General features: G+C 52.6%; 5 protein-coding genes across 5 annotated transcripts; 2 read left to right on the top strand and 3 right to left on the bottom strand.

The window, feature by feature from the left end:
• Positions 1 to 3515: 3515 nt before the first annotated feature.
• On the top strand, positions 3516 to 4317 carry J4E87_006604 (uncharacterized protein; the record flags this gene model as incomplete). Its single annotated transcript, XM_049378206.1, has 2 exons — positions 3516 to 3550; positions 3609 to 4317. 2 exons carry the CDS (start codon positions 3516 to 3518, stop codon positions 4315 to 4317), a joined length of 744 nt encoding a protein of 247 aa, XP_049232010.1.
• A 3015-nt stretch (positions 4318 to 7332) lies between these two features.
• Positions 7333 to 8640, bottom strand: J4E87_006603 (uncharacterized protein; the record flags this gene model as incomplete). Its single annotated transcript, XM_049378205.1, has 1 exon — positions 7333 to 8640. One exon carries the CDS (start codon positions 8638 to 8640, stop codon positions 7333 to 7335), a length of 1308 nt encoding a protein of 435 aa, XP_049232009.1.
• Positions 8641 to 9014: 374 nt separating this feature from the next.
• Positions 9015 to 9865, bottom strand: J4E87_006602 (uncharacterized protein; the record flags this gene model as incomplete). Its single annotated transcript, XM_049378204.1, has 3 exons — positions 9015 to 9180; positions 9233 to 9714; positions 9770 to 9865. The coding sequence occupies 3 exons, from the start codon at positions 9863 to 9865 to the stop codon at positions 9015 to 9017; spliced, it is 744 nt and encodes a 247-aa protein (XP_049232008.1).
• Positions 9866 to 10164: 299 nt separating this feature from the next.
• On the top strand, positions 10165 to 12284 carry J4E87_006601 (uncharacterized protein; the record flags this gene model as incomplete). Its single annotated transcript, XM_049378203.1, has 3 exons — positions 10165 to 10494; positions 10544 to 10566; positions 10616 to 12284. 3 exons carry the CDS (start codon positions 10165 to 10167, stop codon positions 12282 to 12284), a joined length of 2022 nt encoding a protein of 673 aa, XP_049232007.1.
• A 1247-nt stretch (positions 12285 to 13531) lies between these two features.
• On the bottom strand, positions 13532 to 17369 carry J4E87_006600 (uncharacterized protein; the record flags this gene model as incomplete). Its single annotated transcript, XM_049378202.1, has 2 exons — positions 13532 to 15566; positions 16201 to 17369. 2 exons carry the CDS (start codon positions 17367 to 17369, stop codon positions 13532 to 13534), a joined length of 3204 nt encoding a protein of 1067 aa, XP_049232006.1.
• Positions 17370 to 17996: the final 627 nt, after the last annotated feature.

Here is a 17996-nt window from a genome sequence, read left to right as displayed (position 1 = left end):
GTCCTTGTACTACACCTGTTGCCATCCCTCTCCTCCGACTTTACGCGAAGGCCAACAGGATGACTTTAAGTAGTCACGATGACCCACATTGTTGCGTACTATTTACGGCCAGACCGATCCAAAAGCCTTCGCGCACAATTGCAGCCCTGCGGTTGTAAAGTAAGCAGCTCGAGCCACAATCTGTGGCAACCACGAGACGGCGACTTGCTCACGTTTGTAGGTATCGATCCACCTAGCATTCCCCAATCTACCTTGAGATCGCGGCTCTGCCAATGGTAGTACCCCAGGGTCTTGCTACGTTACCAACACTAATACTCTTAGCTGCCAAAATGGCTGCAGATAAGGTAGTGCAGACGTGCTGACTTTGTAGGAGACGGCTGCAGGACCTCAATCTTTGGCTGTTTGCACTTACCAGGTCCTGCACCTTTCTTACTTGGCAATACACGGACCGGCCAATGCAGGCTCCGATGGCGAGGTCTGAAATCAGCGGACTCTGCATCGCAGACAGCAACTCAGAGTCAGGCTACGCCCAGCACCAAGCTTATACGTTCACCGGAAGTCCACCAGATTCAACAGATGCTATAAAGTATTCCATCGCACCTTGGAATTCTCTCCGATCACACTTCATAGCCAATCTCGAGCGAAAGACGCCACATCCGACATTCGTTGACAAATGGACGCTGCCAAAATCCCGATTTCAACGTTACCATCGGATGCACCGACCCTCGACGACATTCACAATGGCGAGACCAACCTAAGCTCAGATCCGTTCAAGTTCAGTCACGGACTCGCTGGTGTTAATCAATCTGCCAACGACATGTTCGTCCATATCCTTATCGCGACGGCGCTGATACCGACGATACTTTCCTTCTGCCTTCGTATCATCGTCGCCGCCAGGAACGATCGACGACGAGTTTCAACCATTGCTTCATGCAGAGGACAAGAATTCTGGGCCCGGGATCGCTACGCCTTCTGGGGAGCCCTCAAGCAGCACTTTCTGTATGCGCCAGCCAGATTGACCAAATACCGGCAACCAACGGGAGCCTCTACGGCTGGTGTAACTTCGGTCTCACTACCCACTCGCGCTCATGTGGTTGTGATCGCTCTCTATATTCTGAGCAATACAGCGTATTGCGTGGTAATATCTGTACGCTCACGTTCCGAGATGATAGCCGAGTTTCGAGGCCGCTGCGGGACTCTAGCCACCTTCAACCTCGTCTTCACGATACTCTTTGCTCTCCGGAACAACCCTCTAATCAACTTGCTCCAGGTCAGCTACGATACCTTCAACCTTTTCCATCGATGGACGGCCAGACTTGTCGTAGTGGAGGCTATAGCCCATGTTTCCGCGTTCCTATACAGCACGTACCAGGTGACCTATAATGGGCAAAGCGGCTGGCACAGTGTGGGCCGGCTTCTACAGCATTCACTGTCGTATCGGAGCGGGCTTGCAGCTTTCGTCGCCTTCGTATTCCTCATGATACATTCCATTGGCCCCCTCAGACGCTCATTCTACGAAACATTCCTCTCACTGCACCGCATTGGCATTGCAATAGCGATATCTGGCGTCTACTTTCATCTGGCGAAACATGCCCTACCCCAACTGCCTTGGATGTATTTGGTTGTCATTCTATTGTCACTAGAGCCCCTAGCTCGCTTCCTTAGGATATTACATCTCAACTTCTCGTGGAAGAGGAAAACATGGACTTCTGTCAAGCTGGAAACATTACCCGGAGAGGCGACGCGTGTCACTTTCACTCTACCCCACTCGTGGGACGCGAATCCCGGATCACACGTTCAGATCTACATGCCAAGAGTAGCACTGGTGGGGTCACACCCGTTCTCTGTGGCTTGGTCCCAGCAATGTGGGAACGCGAAGATCCTGGGGGAAAAGCTGTCCTTCACCATCGACGACCCTGAATCCCAGGATGGACCTAGCACCGTCTCGTGCATCATCCGTTCGCGCCGAGGGATGACTTGTGCTCTTCATAAATTGGCAGCGAAATACGAGAACACTCAGGTGCACTTCTGGGGAGCTATAGAGGGACCGTATGGTGGCCAACACTCGCTTGACTCATACGGCACTGTCGTGCTTTTCGCAGGAGGGGTAGGAATTACACACCAGTTGTCTTTTGTGCGACATCTGCTCAACGCACACAACAGCAATACAGCCGCCGCAAGAAAGATTGTACTCGTTTGGTGCATAGCCAACCTTGATTCCGTGGAGTGGGTGCGGCTTTGGCTTGACGAAATCGCGTCATTACAGCATTTTGGCGAAGTCGTGAGCATACGGGTCTATGCGTCCAGAATGGGCTCATGCGAACTTGAAAGCCGTTGTGTGCCCGCGTACCTCGACGTAAGACTGCAGCGGTGCGATGTGCAAGGTGTACTAGATGAAGAGGTGCTTGTACAGATCGGTGCCATGGCGGTCTCAGTGTGCGGGCCAATGGGCTTCAGTGACGGCGTTAGGGCAGCTGTCAGACGCAGGGTGGGTGTACGAAGCATTGACCTTTTCGAGGAGGCATTCTCGTACTAGTCGACACTCGCAAGTAGCGTCCGCATCATGGCAATTCCGTACCCATGGCGAATTCAGCCAAGCACGTGTACCTGCAACCAACATTCGGCATACTGTTCCGGCTCAACATGGGCGAGGCAGGAATATAGTAAAACACGTCCGTCGTACTCACTGGCTTACATCAACGCCACAGTGTCACCAGACTCGGCCGTGACCGACATGAACAATGTTCACTGTCGGGATTTGTTTCCGCATGCGACACGATTTCCAGGCTGCTGAGTCGCCCCTTCAGTTCCTTCCGAAATTTCACCCATGATCGCGATGTCTCAAATGGTATTTCTAGCCAAAAATGTGTGGCGACTACGACCGCTGGTCTACTTTTGCATACTAGTATAATATGGGGCGGATAATGCGTGTGTCTTACGATTAGGTCACATGGTCGCGCTGGGGCATGATCTAGTCAAGATGTGTTCTGCTCAAGGCTTGTTCTCATCGGGATCAAAATAGCTCGCATACTCTATGTAAGTGCACACATGAACTTCGGCGCTGGGAGCCTTCCATTTCCAACGGTATTTGTTTCCGAAGAGCGGAAGGCTGGCATCATCACAGTCGCGTACCAATCTTGATACCTGGTCTCTCTCAGTACTCTGCATCGAAAACGTTTCATGTAATGTGCGTTGGACGAAAAGCGTTCACTTCCTATGTGGCGCGTTCCAGCAGTCGTGTGCCTTGAAGTCTGCTCTACAGAGATCTCATCATAATCACTACATTCACTTCCAGGTACCGCACTCATTCAGAGAACGATATCTTGATACTGCAGTCGTTATGGTAGCATGTGGATCTATTGCACTTGGCCAATTGGTGAGGGTGAACGTCACTGCCTCCGACTCTGGACGCGACTTCCTCACCATCACCAGATAGTGATTTTTTACCATTGGCTCGCTTATCTGGCCCTCTGCTGGGCAACAACACGAGATGCATCCTTCGCCACTAATCTGCAATGAATACGTTGAGATACCTGTTCTCGTGGTTTGAGTGAGTCCTCTCTCACCTGCGCTTCACCGCGGGTAAAACACTGACACCACGGAAAAAGCGTAGAGATCATCTCGGCCGTCACAAGTACACCAACTCCCACGACAACAGACACACCCGAAACCCAACAGCCTGAGAAAAACGTCCTCATTCTCGAGCCCAAGATGTCCGACAGCAACAACGCGACCGTCGGCAATGGCAACACCAACGGCCACGCCAATGGCAACAACACCCCCAAAGAAGCCACCTTCTACCACAACTCCGTCGAGCTCTTTGATCTAGGCATCACGCGCTTTGACCAAGACACCGCCGCCGTCGGCGACCGCGACTTCGCCCTCCACGCCCAGGGTCCCGTCCTCGCGCGCGCCGGCCGAGCACCCCGCGGTCTCGAAAGCCAAGTCCACGCCTGGAACACATTCCAATACACTACTGAAGAAGTCAACGAGCGCGAAGAACTCAAGGGGGATTTGCATGGCGGACAGTTGCATCGCGAGAACCGGGCGGCTGCAAATGGGCAGGGCGGCGGCGGTATGAACGGCGGCGGTAAGGGAGGCTTTGGAGGTGGCTATGCGGGCAGAGGTGGAGATAGGGGCGGTCGTGGCGCGGCTAGAGGTGGTAGGGCTGGTGGTGCAGGACGTGGTGGTAGAGATGATGGAGCGTTGGAGGGTCTGTGTGCGGGTAGGAAGCCGGATTATGATTGCCCGCCCATGGCGAAGGGTATGGCGGAGGAGATGGATAAGAGTATGTTCTGGGACGGACCGATAGTCTAGGGGAGATGGGTATGTGCTGATTGAGTGGAATGGTGGTATGTGGGATTTTATGTGTGCCTTAGCGTTGCTGATGAGGTGGGCTCCTAAGCTTCTGACCGTTACGATATCGTAGGTACGTCTACTAAATGAAGTCGGGGAATGCGGTGGTCTAATCAAGACATGCTACGGCTCTCCTAGAGTCACTCCATCAGAAAACAAAGCATAAACTGCATCTACTTGTGTCGATGATACCCGCCATCATCAGTACCAGCTTCCTATCTCTTGATCTTACATCATTCGTCTCTGCTTCTTGTCCCTATGAGTAGTCAGCATCTCTCCGGATCCTGTTCTTTCTTCAGCAACCCAAATCACCTTTTCGTTCTTCCGTGTTGCTTCCACATTGCTTCCATAAATACCTCAGCAGATGGGCGTACATTTACATGTCGCTATCGTCGGTGTACTGCCAACAATACACCGCCCAGGGCACTGAGCTACGCAAGTTGCAAGAGCAACGCTTTGACTGCAGATAGCTCTATTCCCAGAGTCGCATGGTAGGGCGACAGCATTGGCTCCCACAAAGAGGGCGACAGCCGGTAGGAGGATAGTTGGAAGATACATGTCGATGAAATGAAACAGAGGTTTGATGAGAGTAAGAGTGTTTGGGTACGTTTATCGGGTGTAGTGTACGGTGATGAAAGAGATTCACCAGTATTATAGAGAGCTGAAGCTAGGCTCTTCAAGGGACGAATGTTCTGCATTAACGCTCAACTGGAACAAGGAACTTTCTCAGCTGACGACCGCTGATACCATAGCACATACAGCATATACCCAGATCGTCTGACAGCTTACCTGCATATGAGACAATAGATGCGATAACTTGCTAATACGACTTGATCTGACATCATATTGTCTGAGTGTGGTCCCAATAACGCGCAACCAGTCTTTAGCTTTCTCCACCTTCTCCAGTCATCCAATCTCGCTAAACTCTATTCTTCGTTAGCAACACTTCTGTTTAGTTTCTTTGCTCAACAACTACCCTTTTGCGTTCCTCTCAATCTTTCTCCATTATCAATATCCTAGCATTTGCATGTCATGACCGTATTCGCCATCTCCCCCTTCTGCACGCATGTCCCTGGACAGCTAGCTCGGCATGCAGATGTTGAGACTAAGGAACCGCACTTTACGTCTGCGGGGGTAGGAGAGGCGGCTACGAAACCGAAGGACAGAGTAAAGAGGGCGAAGAGGATGGGTTGGAGATGCATAATGGTTTTGGTGGTTGATTTTGATGGTCAAGAGTGGTAGTTCGTCTTCCTGTGCAACTGGCTTGGGAGTTGAATAGTGGAAGGAGAGTTCTTTATGAAGGTGCAATGTAAGGGATTGCTAGAATCGGAGCTTCGTTGCACGTCTCACGTCATTATTTTTGACTATCTGACCACACTGTCGTCTCTCGTTGTTTTGCCCGCTGCCGCTCACATATCACGCCATCAACATACTTCTATGAGCTGTAGCTCCCGAAAGTTGACTACTGTTCCTGTTATACCCTGCTCTTAATATCCGCTGAGGTCATCTCGCCTTCTCATTCGCATCGCCGGCCTATCACCTTATGTTTACAACATCAGCGACCGATGCGTCCAAAAGATCGGGGTACTTACTATTCCCCCCCATTCGTATCATTTCATGTCCTGCTGGAAAGTCTCTTATCGACAGACACAGATCGACAACCCCGAGTTCAGAGTCGTACCGGAAGCAACGCAGCGACCGTGCACACAGTTTGCATGGCAGTAACCGGTGAGGGCAACTTCGCCGCATGCACCACCTGCATGTATTCCGCCGCTCTGAGGTAGAGCGATAGCGGTGGCGATGGTTGGGAGCATGATGATGAAGAGGTGTTGTAGATGCATTGTTGGTAGTGTAGATGTAAGAATGGAAAGGTTGTACTGTAAGGCAACGGAAGCTGAGGGGATTGATGCAGTATCTATCTTTCAGTGTGCTCGCGTTTAATGAGGTGAGCTATGAGATTGATGAGGGAGGATATTAAGATGTAGGGAGGTGGAAGGGTGAGTGATGCGAGGAATGTGTTTCCATGACACATGTATGCATTGGGTTGTCATCTTTACATACATGCAGCGACGAATTCCTTTGTCATACCAGCGGGAAACACATTCCTTCTGCGCCCAACATCTTTCAGGCTCGATAAGGAAACCTACCGTTTCCGGTCCTTGGCAAGCCAGACCTCCAACGCTGTCTTCCTCCTCATTACGCTCCAATTGCCTTAATTTAACCTGCATACGCATCAGATGATGTGGTCTGTTTATTTGAATTGGAGATCAACATACCACTTACGCACTTCCACCTCCACCTCCTCCCTGGGCCCAGGGACATTTGCACCACACGTAACTGCTCGCCTGAACGCACTTTCCAGGGCATGATTGCAAACAAGTGCTCATAGGGGCGACAGCTCCACACTCCACTATGACGGCCGCGGAAGTTGTTGTAATGAGTGTGAGGGCAGTGAGAAGTAGGGTTACCACGGGGACGTGCATTTTCGCTGATTGGCCTTGTTCGCGCAGGAGGCTTTCAGATGGTGGTTCAGTGGGTAAGGGATGATGAGCAGTGTGGGAATGAGGAAGGAAAGAAGATCTTCAAGATGATAAAGGCTGAACGATGGGGAGTTGAAAAGGGCGTTCCTTACGCCGGCAAAATGTGCTGATATTGAGGCACGGGTTTCGAAAAGGCGTAGTATGCATGTTGGAGGCGTATGACACCGCATGATCGGGCGTTATAGTACGTAACCTCAATACTGTTGGATGGCTTGATTAGAAAGGTTCCAGAGTGGTAGGAAGCACCGTGACGCCAAGGATAAGCTGACATATGCTGATGCGATGCCACAACAGCAGCCTGACAGGAAGGTTTCCTATTTGCAACGCTATGATCTGTGTCGTATTCTAAAAAAGGAATTCTTGAAGCTACATCAACTCGGAAGTTACCCATTTGTGTAGATTGAAGTGTGTATGCAGCAAGCACCTCTACCGGCGTTCAGGACTTCTTGAAGTGACGGTGTATCAAGCCGCACAAACTCTCCCACAACACCTGGTCCGTGCCTCTCAGCCACTCAACAACAACTTCCCGCGCCAGGTCTACAACCCGAATACGAAAGGCTAGCTCAATCTTTCGTGCAGAATTCTCCTTCATATCGACGAGTCCTTCCTTCTGTTTACGTTCATATGCGCGGCGATAGGAGCGGCTCCATACGTTTTGACTGGCTTCTCCGATACCGGTAGATGTAAGAGGATCCCAGGTCCAGGTTAGGTCAAGCGATTCGAGTTGGGTGTTGATAGCATCTTTGGCAGCCTGAGGTTCGACTGCAGGTGGCAGGGCGATGGGATAGGATGTTGGGAACGGGAGGTACTCGTTGGCCATTCGCTCTATACGCGCGTGGCTGTTTCTCGGTCTGAGGTCGCCGAAGCTCCACGCAACGATCCATCGCTTGGTGCTTGATCCAGCCTCTATAGTACCAACCGCCCAATTGGTGATGCCGTGCTTCTTCAGAAGATTGATGATAGCCTTGGCGCTGTCCATCTTGCCCAACATGCTGGTATACCACTGTACCTTGTCCTTCAAAACAAGACTCTCATTGACCATCTTCGTGACGAAGCCTAGATCGCCACCGAGACAGACCATTTCGTTTTCTGAGCCAGTACATACGGCGTTGGGTTTCCAGCTCTTTCCTTCACCCTTCAAGCTAGACTGCATGTCGGACACGTCGGTGAAGAAGGGTGGGTTGCAGATGGTGAAGTCAAGACGGTCTACACCAAGGGCTGCCAGTGGTATCACTGGGTTCAACTCGGTGGTTTGGAGTAGCTTGGTACGTGTCATGAAGTTGTTGAGCGCGAGGTTGCGAGCTGCTGAGTCGAAGCTCTTCTTGTCGATATCCGTAGCGCACATTGACCAACTCGGACGTGATCTCAGACACAACAAAGTGTATATGGCGGAAGCCCCGGTACCAATGTCCAGGCCTTGAACTTGACGGTTTGGATCGTACTTGCTAGAATAGTGTGGTGATGTCGAGTCAATCAGGCCTTGCAGCCAGGCTACGTAGTTCCAGCGATTGGGAATTGGCGGGCACAGGCGATCACATGGCACGTCTAGTTGGAGGCCAAAGTCGAATTTCAAGATAGCCTTTGATAGGGTCTGGGCAGTCTCGGGGTCTTGAAAATCCAATTTGCCAGACGTTCGCTGCCATAGTTGTTTGAATTCCTTGTCGCTCTTGGTGAGGGCCTTGAAATCGACGGTGTCGTAAGGTGGTCGCTGCGCAAGATCCATCGTGTTCTCTGACGCCGACATCTAGGTGATCGAGCGCAGAAATCGTAGCGTTGCTGTAATGTGATCTGTAAGATGTGGTGAGGGAGGCATTCAACAGGCAAGTGCCGGGAAGTTGACGCTTGGGCCAGCTCATGCTGATTGGCTGACAGGACCGGAGGAGATGGGACGAGGAAGGAGCCACTGCACCTTGGACCAGCTGAAAGCTCGACAGGTGCGCTGCCGCATGTATTAGTATAGAAAGAAAGTTTACGAGATCTCGAGGTAATGGAAACGTCTAGAAGGTAGACGCGAGCATAGGAGAGTGTACAATTGATATACAAGAATTTGATAGCGTCGCCGCAACTCCCGCTCATACCTACTGTATGCTGTCTACCCAACGCCGGTTCCATATGCAATCAGATCAAGAAAGGCCCGTCGTACGCTCCGTCAGCTTCCTGCAGTCGTACTTCTTCGAGCGTCGGCACGGTTCCGGGTCTGTAGAAACCGAGGAGCATCTCCATGTCCTCCTCGGTCATGGCGCAGAGGTCGTCGAGCGAGTATTGTTCGCACACCTTGGACATCCTGCATTGGCTGAGTCAGCGGGCGGCTTCAGGGTGCGATGTCGGGAACATACCATTGCATCCGCTTTGGACCCTCCTCAATATTGGGCGCAACCTTTCGCAGCTTCCTCCGCAGCATGCCGACTCTTTGGACGGCGTTGCCGATGTTGTATGGTAGGCCAGCTGCTATCTGCCTCCTGACGATGTTGGCCAGCTTGGGGCCATTGCCGTTTGTGCTGACCATGATCTGGAGCGGCCCATCGCGGTGCACGCTGCCAAAGTAGAAGTCGCACTCGGGCGGGACGTCGGCGATGTTGGCTGCTATCCGCCTCTCCTTGCATAGCTTGTAGATCTGCGACGAGGCCTCGGGATCGTCGACGGCGGTCAGGACCATGTCGACGCCATCGAGGTCTTGGGGCTCAAACTTGCGATCGATGTAGTCGACCTGGCCCTGTTCTATCCGGTAGGCGACTTCTTCGTTGAGGCCGTCGCGCGGGGAGACGAGGGTGATTTTGGCGTCGGCATTGAGCACGTTGACGATGCGACCAGCGGCGACCTAGACTTTTGTCAACTGTCAATACTTTGCATGGGGCCTGGGGGTGTAGACGTACCTCGCCGCCGCCGACGACCAGGACGCGCTTATTGCGGATCTGCCATGCGAGAATCAGAGAGCCGCCGCCCTGGATCTCGGGGTAGGGGCCTTTCATGGTGCGGAGAGTGTTGCGGAGATGGAGCATGCAGCGCGGAGATAGCCATGTCTCGATTCCGCGTCATTGCCAAGGCCGTGCTGAGGACGTCGGCCGGGCTTTGTGGGCTGTAGAGTTTTCTTATCGCATGCACTTCGCAATCACGCAATAATGGTTCCCTCGCTGCCACTAGCCATGTCTCCCTGGACGGTGCGACTGCGGGACGGGGACGCGTTTCCAAGATGCCGGCATGTGGTCCTGCAGCGCATCCCTAGCGGCCCTTGCAACGGCGCGCCCAAGACCCACGCCCTAGCCTACCCATGCCGGCCCATGTACCTTCACGACTCCAGCAGACACTCCCGAATATGACCTCGCGCAGGTCTCTGGGCGGCGGCCGCGTCCTCGGCAGCGGGAGGAACCTGTCGCCCGCCGCTGCACCTCCGCAGCCTGCAGCCGCCCACCGCCGCAACGCGAGCCTGCTCTCGCCCTCTGAGAGCTCCGTCTCGCTCAACTCGCAGGCCTCCAACAGCCCCGCCAGCACCGCAGAGACGCGCGAGGATATCGGCAGCAAGGTCCTGGTGGGCCCGAGCGAGAATGCCGCGGCGAGTGCGTCGAGCAGACTCGTGTGCCCGATATGCAATGAGGAAATGGTGGGTTCATAGCACCTGCTGCACCAAGAACAGTCGTCTGACGTAGCAGGTAACATTACTACAACTGAACAGGTAGCGCCGCCTCATATCCGCCCAGTATGTTAGCCCTGACCAGTAGTAGACATCTCGACGACAACCACCAGAACCTGGTCGTGGAGGAGCAGGATGAGGTCAAGAACTGGTTCGAGGCCCAGATGCACAAGGCCAAGAAGTTCCAGCCGCTCGCCGTGCTCAACCAGAAGCTGAAGGGACTCGACGTCTTCGAATCCAACGATGTCCCGTCGCCACCCCAGATCTCCCACTCCGCGAGCAGTTCGACCGCCCACGTTCCCCACGAACCCGCACCCGTCCGCCGAGACCCCGAGGAGGAAGTCACGCGATCACATTGGCAGAGGCCTGGCTACCGCGATGTCTGCTCAGACCCCATGTGCGCGAGGCCCGTCACAGCATCACAAATGGCGTTAGGCGGGAGTCAGCCTGCAGTCAACTGCAGACAGTGTGGCAGGCTGTTCTGCGAGGAACACACCATGTACCAGATGAAGCTCTCGCGGCAGGCTAAACACGACCCTGTCCGAGGCGTTTGGTGTCGCGTGTGCGAGACATGCTACAAGTCGAGAGACGGGTACAACGATCACCACGGCTTCGAGCGCGACCACTTCGACGAATTCGCCAAGATCAGACGGAAACGGGTGGATAGAGAGCGAATGGAAGTCAGCCGGCTCGAGAAGCGTCTGACCAAGTTGACGCAGCTTCTCGCAAACCCGCCTCCGATAGAAGAAACGCAGACCGCAGGGAGTTGGTTCTCACTACCGGGTGTAAAGAACCAACGCAAGACTCTGGAGCAATCAATAATCACGTGGGAGGAAGACGCCAAAGTTCCCAACTGTCCCTTCTGTCAGCAGGAGTTCTCGACATACACATTCAGAAGATCACATTGTCGCATGTGCGGACGCGTCGTGTGCAGCGACCCCAAGACTGGCTGCTCCTCGGAGATAGGTCTCAATGTTGCTAGCACGCAGACGACTGAAAAAGATGCTGCGCAGATGAGTGTTGACGTGCGCATGTGCAAAGACTGCCAGCACACGTTGTTCGCTAGAGGCGACTTTGAGCGCGAGCTAGCCGACAAGCCAAAGGACCAGCGTGCATACGAGAACCTTGCGCAATTCGAACGTGGCATCCGATTACTCCTTCCACGATTCCACAAGCTCCTGCAGGCCTTGCAAGACCCAGACAAGTCACCCACGCCGCAGCAGTTGACTGACGCGACCAAGGTGCGCAAACGATTAATGGACGGCTTTGCACAGTTCGATGTAGCCGCAAAACGAATACGAGATCTCCCCACCGACTCGCCGACACAGCAGAAGCTACAAAGAGCAGTATATCAGCAAGCTTACAGCTTCTTGAGCTTACACATGCTACCGCTCAGAGCGTTACCAAAGATCCTCAAGCATGCAGCCCCGCAAGGTCGAACGAATGGAGGTAGTGCTCTCGCGTCCATTAAGTACAACGACCGCTCCACTGGCAGTGTCGTAAGCAGCAGCGAGGTCTCCGCAATGGAATCAGAAGAGAAAGAACTCAAAGAGCGGTTGATCGTACTTGAGGAACAGAAGTTCATAGTATCTGAAATGGTCGCTGATGCCACCAAACACCGAAGATTCGACGAAGTATCCAGTTTGGCGCAGAATGTGGAAGACCTGAACAAAGAGATTGACCAGATTAATGGCCAACTGGGACAACTAGACTTTGCCAGTGCTTACCAGGGTGGCATGGCTAGCCCACAACCTGGATGAACAGCTCCGAGGGAGTATCCTTCCGAACAATAACCAGTCCCGTTATAGGGCATGGTCACAATATCGATTTCTCAAAGCCCCCGCCACGGTCCGATCATCTTGACAACCGACAACGCAGGAGCCACCATGATGCACCTCACTGGGGCTAGAGTCTGTCATCGTCGCACACCAGAGATCGCGGCTAAAGCCTATACAACTGCCTACAAAGCCGCGCGTAGAGGCGCAAGCAAAGTACATGCGTAGGCAGCAGCGATGGGGTGTCTTCATACGAAAACGGTCCTTTGGGGAATTCAGGCAGGCAAGGTCGGGCCTATTGTGAGCACCACGTCTCACGCATCCATAGTAATACACGAAGTAGCATGTGAACAAGCAATTCATCACCAGTGCACTTATAACTTTACGAACAATCAACTAACATCGCGATATGGTAATCTCGATGTTGCAAATGCATCGATGATGGTGTTTTAATGTTGCACCACACCCAATCACCGCACCGCGCAATCCTTCCGCTCCGTCCGCCTACACCATCTCGCGCACGCATTGTCCACCACATTTATAATTACCCTCGACGTCACGACACCTCCAACGTCACAACCACCGTCATCCCCGTCGTCATCTTCTCTAGATGCCTAATCCAGTAACTCACAAGTCCACCATGGAACACGGTGCCAACTTTTCTCTGCATTGCCCCCGGCGCCGAACGTGCGCGTCCAATGCCTCGCTGCCAACTTTCGCCAGCACTGCTTTCGGCACGTCATTGCTCGATTGGGGTGTGCGGATCCGTGCGTTTTACTGCTTCCGGGTAAATCGGGTAAGGCAGGGGTTTGCATTGGGAATGGGATGGGGACGAGCTAGCACGGATGTAGAGGCGATGCGCGGGTATAGGATCAGGGGTGGGTAACGGTGCGAATTGTTATGGGGTGGGAATGTGGGTTGGGGATCGTAGGATGCGGATAGGCGGGTAGAGTGGTGGTTTCGTTGGTGGCGGTTGGGTTGTCCGAGTGGAAACCTACGAGAAAACTGGGGAAGGGCGCCTCACCATCACGACGTTTTGGTAAGATGATATTCCAGGTGCAAGTGTGAGTGGATGCTTCCTTGGATGTTGTGGTTTGGCGATGGCGGAACGCTCTTCTATTCCTCGACTCGCATCTGCATCTTTCGCTGATCCGTGTACCCGTCAGCGAACTCCAAGCGCAGCTCGCCTTGTTACGCACTTACCTTTCTCTATAAGTCATTTCTCATCCTATTCACTTCGACCCGTCTTTCTTATCACCAGACCTCCACCCAGCAAACTCCAAGAGATCCTTCATGACCTTTGGTTTCGTTGCAGCCGGACTTTCCTGTGCCTCTGCCAAACGCTCAGAAACGTCTTTGCCCTTCTCGAACCGTTTCTTCCTTCTAGCAAAGAAAGATTCGGATTTCAAGACCACTGGTGGAGGTATCGGTGTTGATGCCGAAGGAACAACAGCAACCGCAGAAACATTGCTTCCAGACCGTGAAAGCTGTACGTGACCCGGTACGATCGGATCAAAAGTAGGAAAAGGTTCCACATCCTCTTCCGCTGGTGTTTCTACAGCTACCCCCGAAACTCTTCGTTGTCGCCGTCCGTTCCTACTCCTCCCTCTCTCCTCTTCTTCGCTGAACTTCGCCTCCGCAGACGACGGCCTCGACTTCCTTCTCCGTATCTCGATCTCCCTAATATGGGAGCCAGGATGGACGGTAGCGTACGTGGCCTCCTCGATGGTAGCATGCGCGAGGTCGGACAAGGAGGAGAGAGACGACATGGTGGAGTAGACCGATTCATCTGGTGGGCTGAATTCATCGTCACCTGCACCCTGGGCGGTATGGTTGGGTGGTTGCTGGGTTCCCGGGGCCGTCGATGTTGAGGGTGCGCCATTGGGCGTGTCGTGCCGGGTGTAGTGGTGGGAAGAGGGGTCCTGCAGACTGACTCTTGCGTACTCTCGTAGAACAGAGTCTTCGTCTGATTGCAGCTCCAAGAGGAGCTCGCGACGCGAAAGACGGGGTCGGAGCGAAGACGCGTTGCCTCCTTCAAGATGATGTCCTAGCAAAGACTGCGAGGGCGATGGAGCGGCAGAGCGACGCATACGTCTTCCCCTTTCCTGGACTGATTGTTCATCATCTTGTCGAGCGATTTCGTATCGTTTGACTGGATTATCAGCACCATTACGACCCCTTCGCTCATGCATGCCCCTTCGTCCAGATGAGGTAATTGGTGATTGCGGCGGCGTCAAGTAGGCCTCATTATGACGCTCTACAAACCCGCTTCGCCTCTCTCTACGACCCACATCATCGATTGTCCTCGTACTATCACCCCGATCTACACCCCCAGCCAAACGAGTCGTCTCCGAAAGCCACGACTCTTCGGCTTCAAACCTCTTTTCATGCGCCAGCAACAACGCATATTTCATCAGCGACGCTGCGCGCCGTGGATCCGCATTCGTCAGCGAGACCGACACGTCGCGCGTATCTACGCGAAGCTTTGAAGCCCCAGTAGCCGTCTTCTTGGACTGGCTCACAGCCTTGCCATCCAGCGAGGCAAGAGAGCTTCTCCGGCTGGGGATCTGAGGGGCTTTCAAGAAGCCCGAAGACAGCGTCTTCTTGAGTCTGTGCTCAGATTCCTGCACGTCGACTTGAAGCCTCTCCCCTTCGATGCGTTGGCGATCGCGGTGAGCTTGTCTATAAGCCTCTTCTATTTCTTTGTCGTTGACCACCCCCTCTGGGTACTCCTCATTCGATGAATCGTGACGAGTGACAACCCTACTTTCGGGAATGAACCCACAGGCAAGCCACTCATCCTTCTCCCCAAGCTTCTCATCGACTTGTAGTACTGCTTTCAGCTCTTGAAGGCAAAACCACAATACCTCTTCGTCATTTGCGTTGTCGGACTCCTGTTTGTCTTTGTCAAACCATACTGGGAGACGGACGTCTTTGTCTACGGTCACCCATGCCGCTGTCAGCCCACTAGTGTGGATAGCCATTTCAGCGGCATCGAATGACCGCGGTTTTTGTCCCACTTTGTCGGTGTGAGGATATTTGCTCGAGGCAGTGGCTTTGCTCTCGTACAATGAGATAAAGCTTGATGCGACGTTTCGCTGGAAATGGGCTTCGATACTGGACTTGTTGAGGGCATCGTAGTTGAAGTCTCGTGATGAGCGTATTGCATGCCGGCTTGGTCGTTCGACGAAGATGTGGAGATGGGAGGGGAGGGATTGCCGCTTCTTGAGCAGGGCGGCAGGGTAGGAGCGGGGGTGTTCGAATGTTCTGTTTACTGTCAATTTCCATCTGATGTGCAATATAGTTTTGCTCTAGATCAATGGATGGCCATAATGTCTACCGTGTAGAAGATCGAATTTTGCTATTTCAAATATTGCGAATACCTCCGCGGTGCTCTATGTCTTCGATATAGACCCAAAAAAGTGCTATGTCTTCCGCAAAACTAAATTTGATGACTTACATAGACATGGTTGATGATCGGTAATGTGGCGATGCTATGACATTCACTCGGGTTAATGCAGGAGGTTGAGATAGTGGCCTTCGAGAAGCGACGTTGCAGATTTGCCTGCATTGCACACCATCGTCGTGTTTGGTAGCGAGATGCGCTCTTTCTGGTTTGATCTGAAAGAGTGGCCATACACGACACTGTGACGTGGGATTATGGGGCTCGAAGGGGGGCGACCTCGGAACATCACTTGCGACACGCCAGAATGGACATCGTGATATCTGGGATAGGAATTATTTCGAATTCATATAATGTGGCAAGGTTTAGTAATGAGAAGTATATTAGGAGATAGCAGTCATGGTCTTGGGTAGTAGGTTTACATCGACAGCTGTGAGAGATGAGCACTAGAATGGCTACGTCAGTACCTGATCTGAACCCTTCAGTAGTTCAACTTACATGCACTCTTCTTCCTGGCTTGCAGACTCTCTCGTCTCTGAGTCTACATTCTTGTCATTCGTCCACTCCAGTGCTTGTCGGTATTCATCTGCTCTGAGCTGCTGCATTCTCATGTTTTCGGTGATGGGAGAGTGCAAGGTGGTGTTCATCTCGTACGAAGCCCAGTCAATATTGCTGACCTTCTTCGAAGAGTTGACACTAAGCCCAGCAGGGTACGAATTGAAACCACCGCCGCTGCTCACCCACACTCGAAGTAATGCGGAGCAAAAGATCTCCGCGATCTCTACTTGTTCCCGCCGGTCGATGAGATAGACAATATACTGGTGCATTTTGAAGTGTTGTTCAAACATGCCGATGTTGTGCAGGTGGGTGGATATGTCCTCGACTAGGTTCATTATGTAGTTGGATGACTTCCGTTGGCGGTGCTCTTTCAGACGATTTTCTGAGTGTTCAGAATATCCACACTCCCCAAGAGGATATCGGAGGGGTGTATCGCGTAGTGATGCTGGCGTCTCCTGCCAACGTTTCTGGGTACCTTGACAGAAAAGTTCGAGGGTACCGACACGCTTCTTTGATCGACTGGAATGCGTCGTGTAGAGATACTTGCGGTGGCCTTTGGCAGAGCTTTGTTGGTTAATCAGCGGTCTTCCCGGGGAGACGTTGTCTATCTGCCAGAACTGCTCGGAAGCTTTGCCTTCTGCCAAGTCATCGGCTATGTAGTCGGCTATCCAATTGCAGATGACAAGCATTTGATTAGGAGTAGGCGGGATACCATTCAGGTCTGCGAACTGGTGTATGTATATAGACGGCTGCTTCGCTGCATTCTTGCAGATGATGTCGTATTCTCGCTTCAAATCAGTATCAGTCCGCATGCGGCGCACCAAGTCGCCGTCGACTGCCGCTAGCAGCATAGGCGGTTCTGAAGCGAGTATTCGTGCGCATTCTCGTATATACTTCACACGGTCTGTTGCACTGATGGTAGTGCCATTTTTGTACTTAGGTATCTCTTCGTTGAGTACCTCAGAGATGACGGGCTCGTAGTGTTTCGAAAGGAGAAGATGCGCTTGCCTTGCTCGCCGATTATCGAGTGACTCTGTTGCTGGCCCCATTCCGCCTTGCTCCTGAGGGGCGTTGTCGTAGGTATAGTTTTTGTTTCTTGTGGTCACCATCGATGGGAAGTTTGATGTGATTCGTTGGGCAGGAAAGCGTGTGCGAAATAAGGAGCGATATAAAGATTGGCGCGCGTTGAGCATCTGTCGTGAGAAATAGTTAAGGATCGGGTATGCACCAAGAGTGGCATGCTGGTCGCTGAGTTTTGCTGTTTTACAGGTTTCACGTCTTGAGATTGAAGTTGACATAGCTTCAAGTGCACCTTCCATGCCTCGTGTCAATACCGAAGGACGGCATTTCCGACCTGCAGAGTTGACGATGCTTTGGAAGGGGCGAAATTGCATGTTGAAGCTGGAAACACTATCGGAGATGAAGTTAGTCGTACACGAATCGAATACATAGTTACCACTAGAGTATGTTTATGTCAATCCTGGACAACATGTTGCCGGATTCGTGTCCAAGCTCTGAATCTGCTTTGTGTTGTTTCCGGGGTCTGGTTTCGCAGTGCATTCCATGTCTCAACCATTCAAGGCTGTGGCGTAACTGCAATTGTGTCATTACGAGACAAGCATAGTACGTCCGTCGTGCTTTTGACATCCTTGACTGCCAGATGGTTGACAAGACTGATTGTAAAGACGGTGTCGTGAAGGTGTCAGGTTCCTGATGCACGCCAAATAAAGCGTGTG

This window comes from Alternaria ethzedia (genome assembly GCF_023757985.1).
Source record: "Alternaria ethzedia strain BMP 0044 chromosome Unknown scaffold_16, whole genome shotgun sequence".
Taxonomy (NCBI): Eukaryota; Fungi; Ascomycota; class Dothideomycetes; order Pleosporales; family Pleosporaceae; genus Alternaria; species Alternaria ethzedia.
This window is presented reverse-complemented; position numbering and strand designations above follow the sequence as displayed.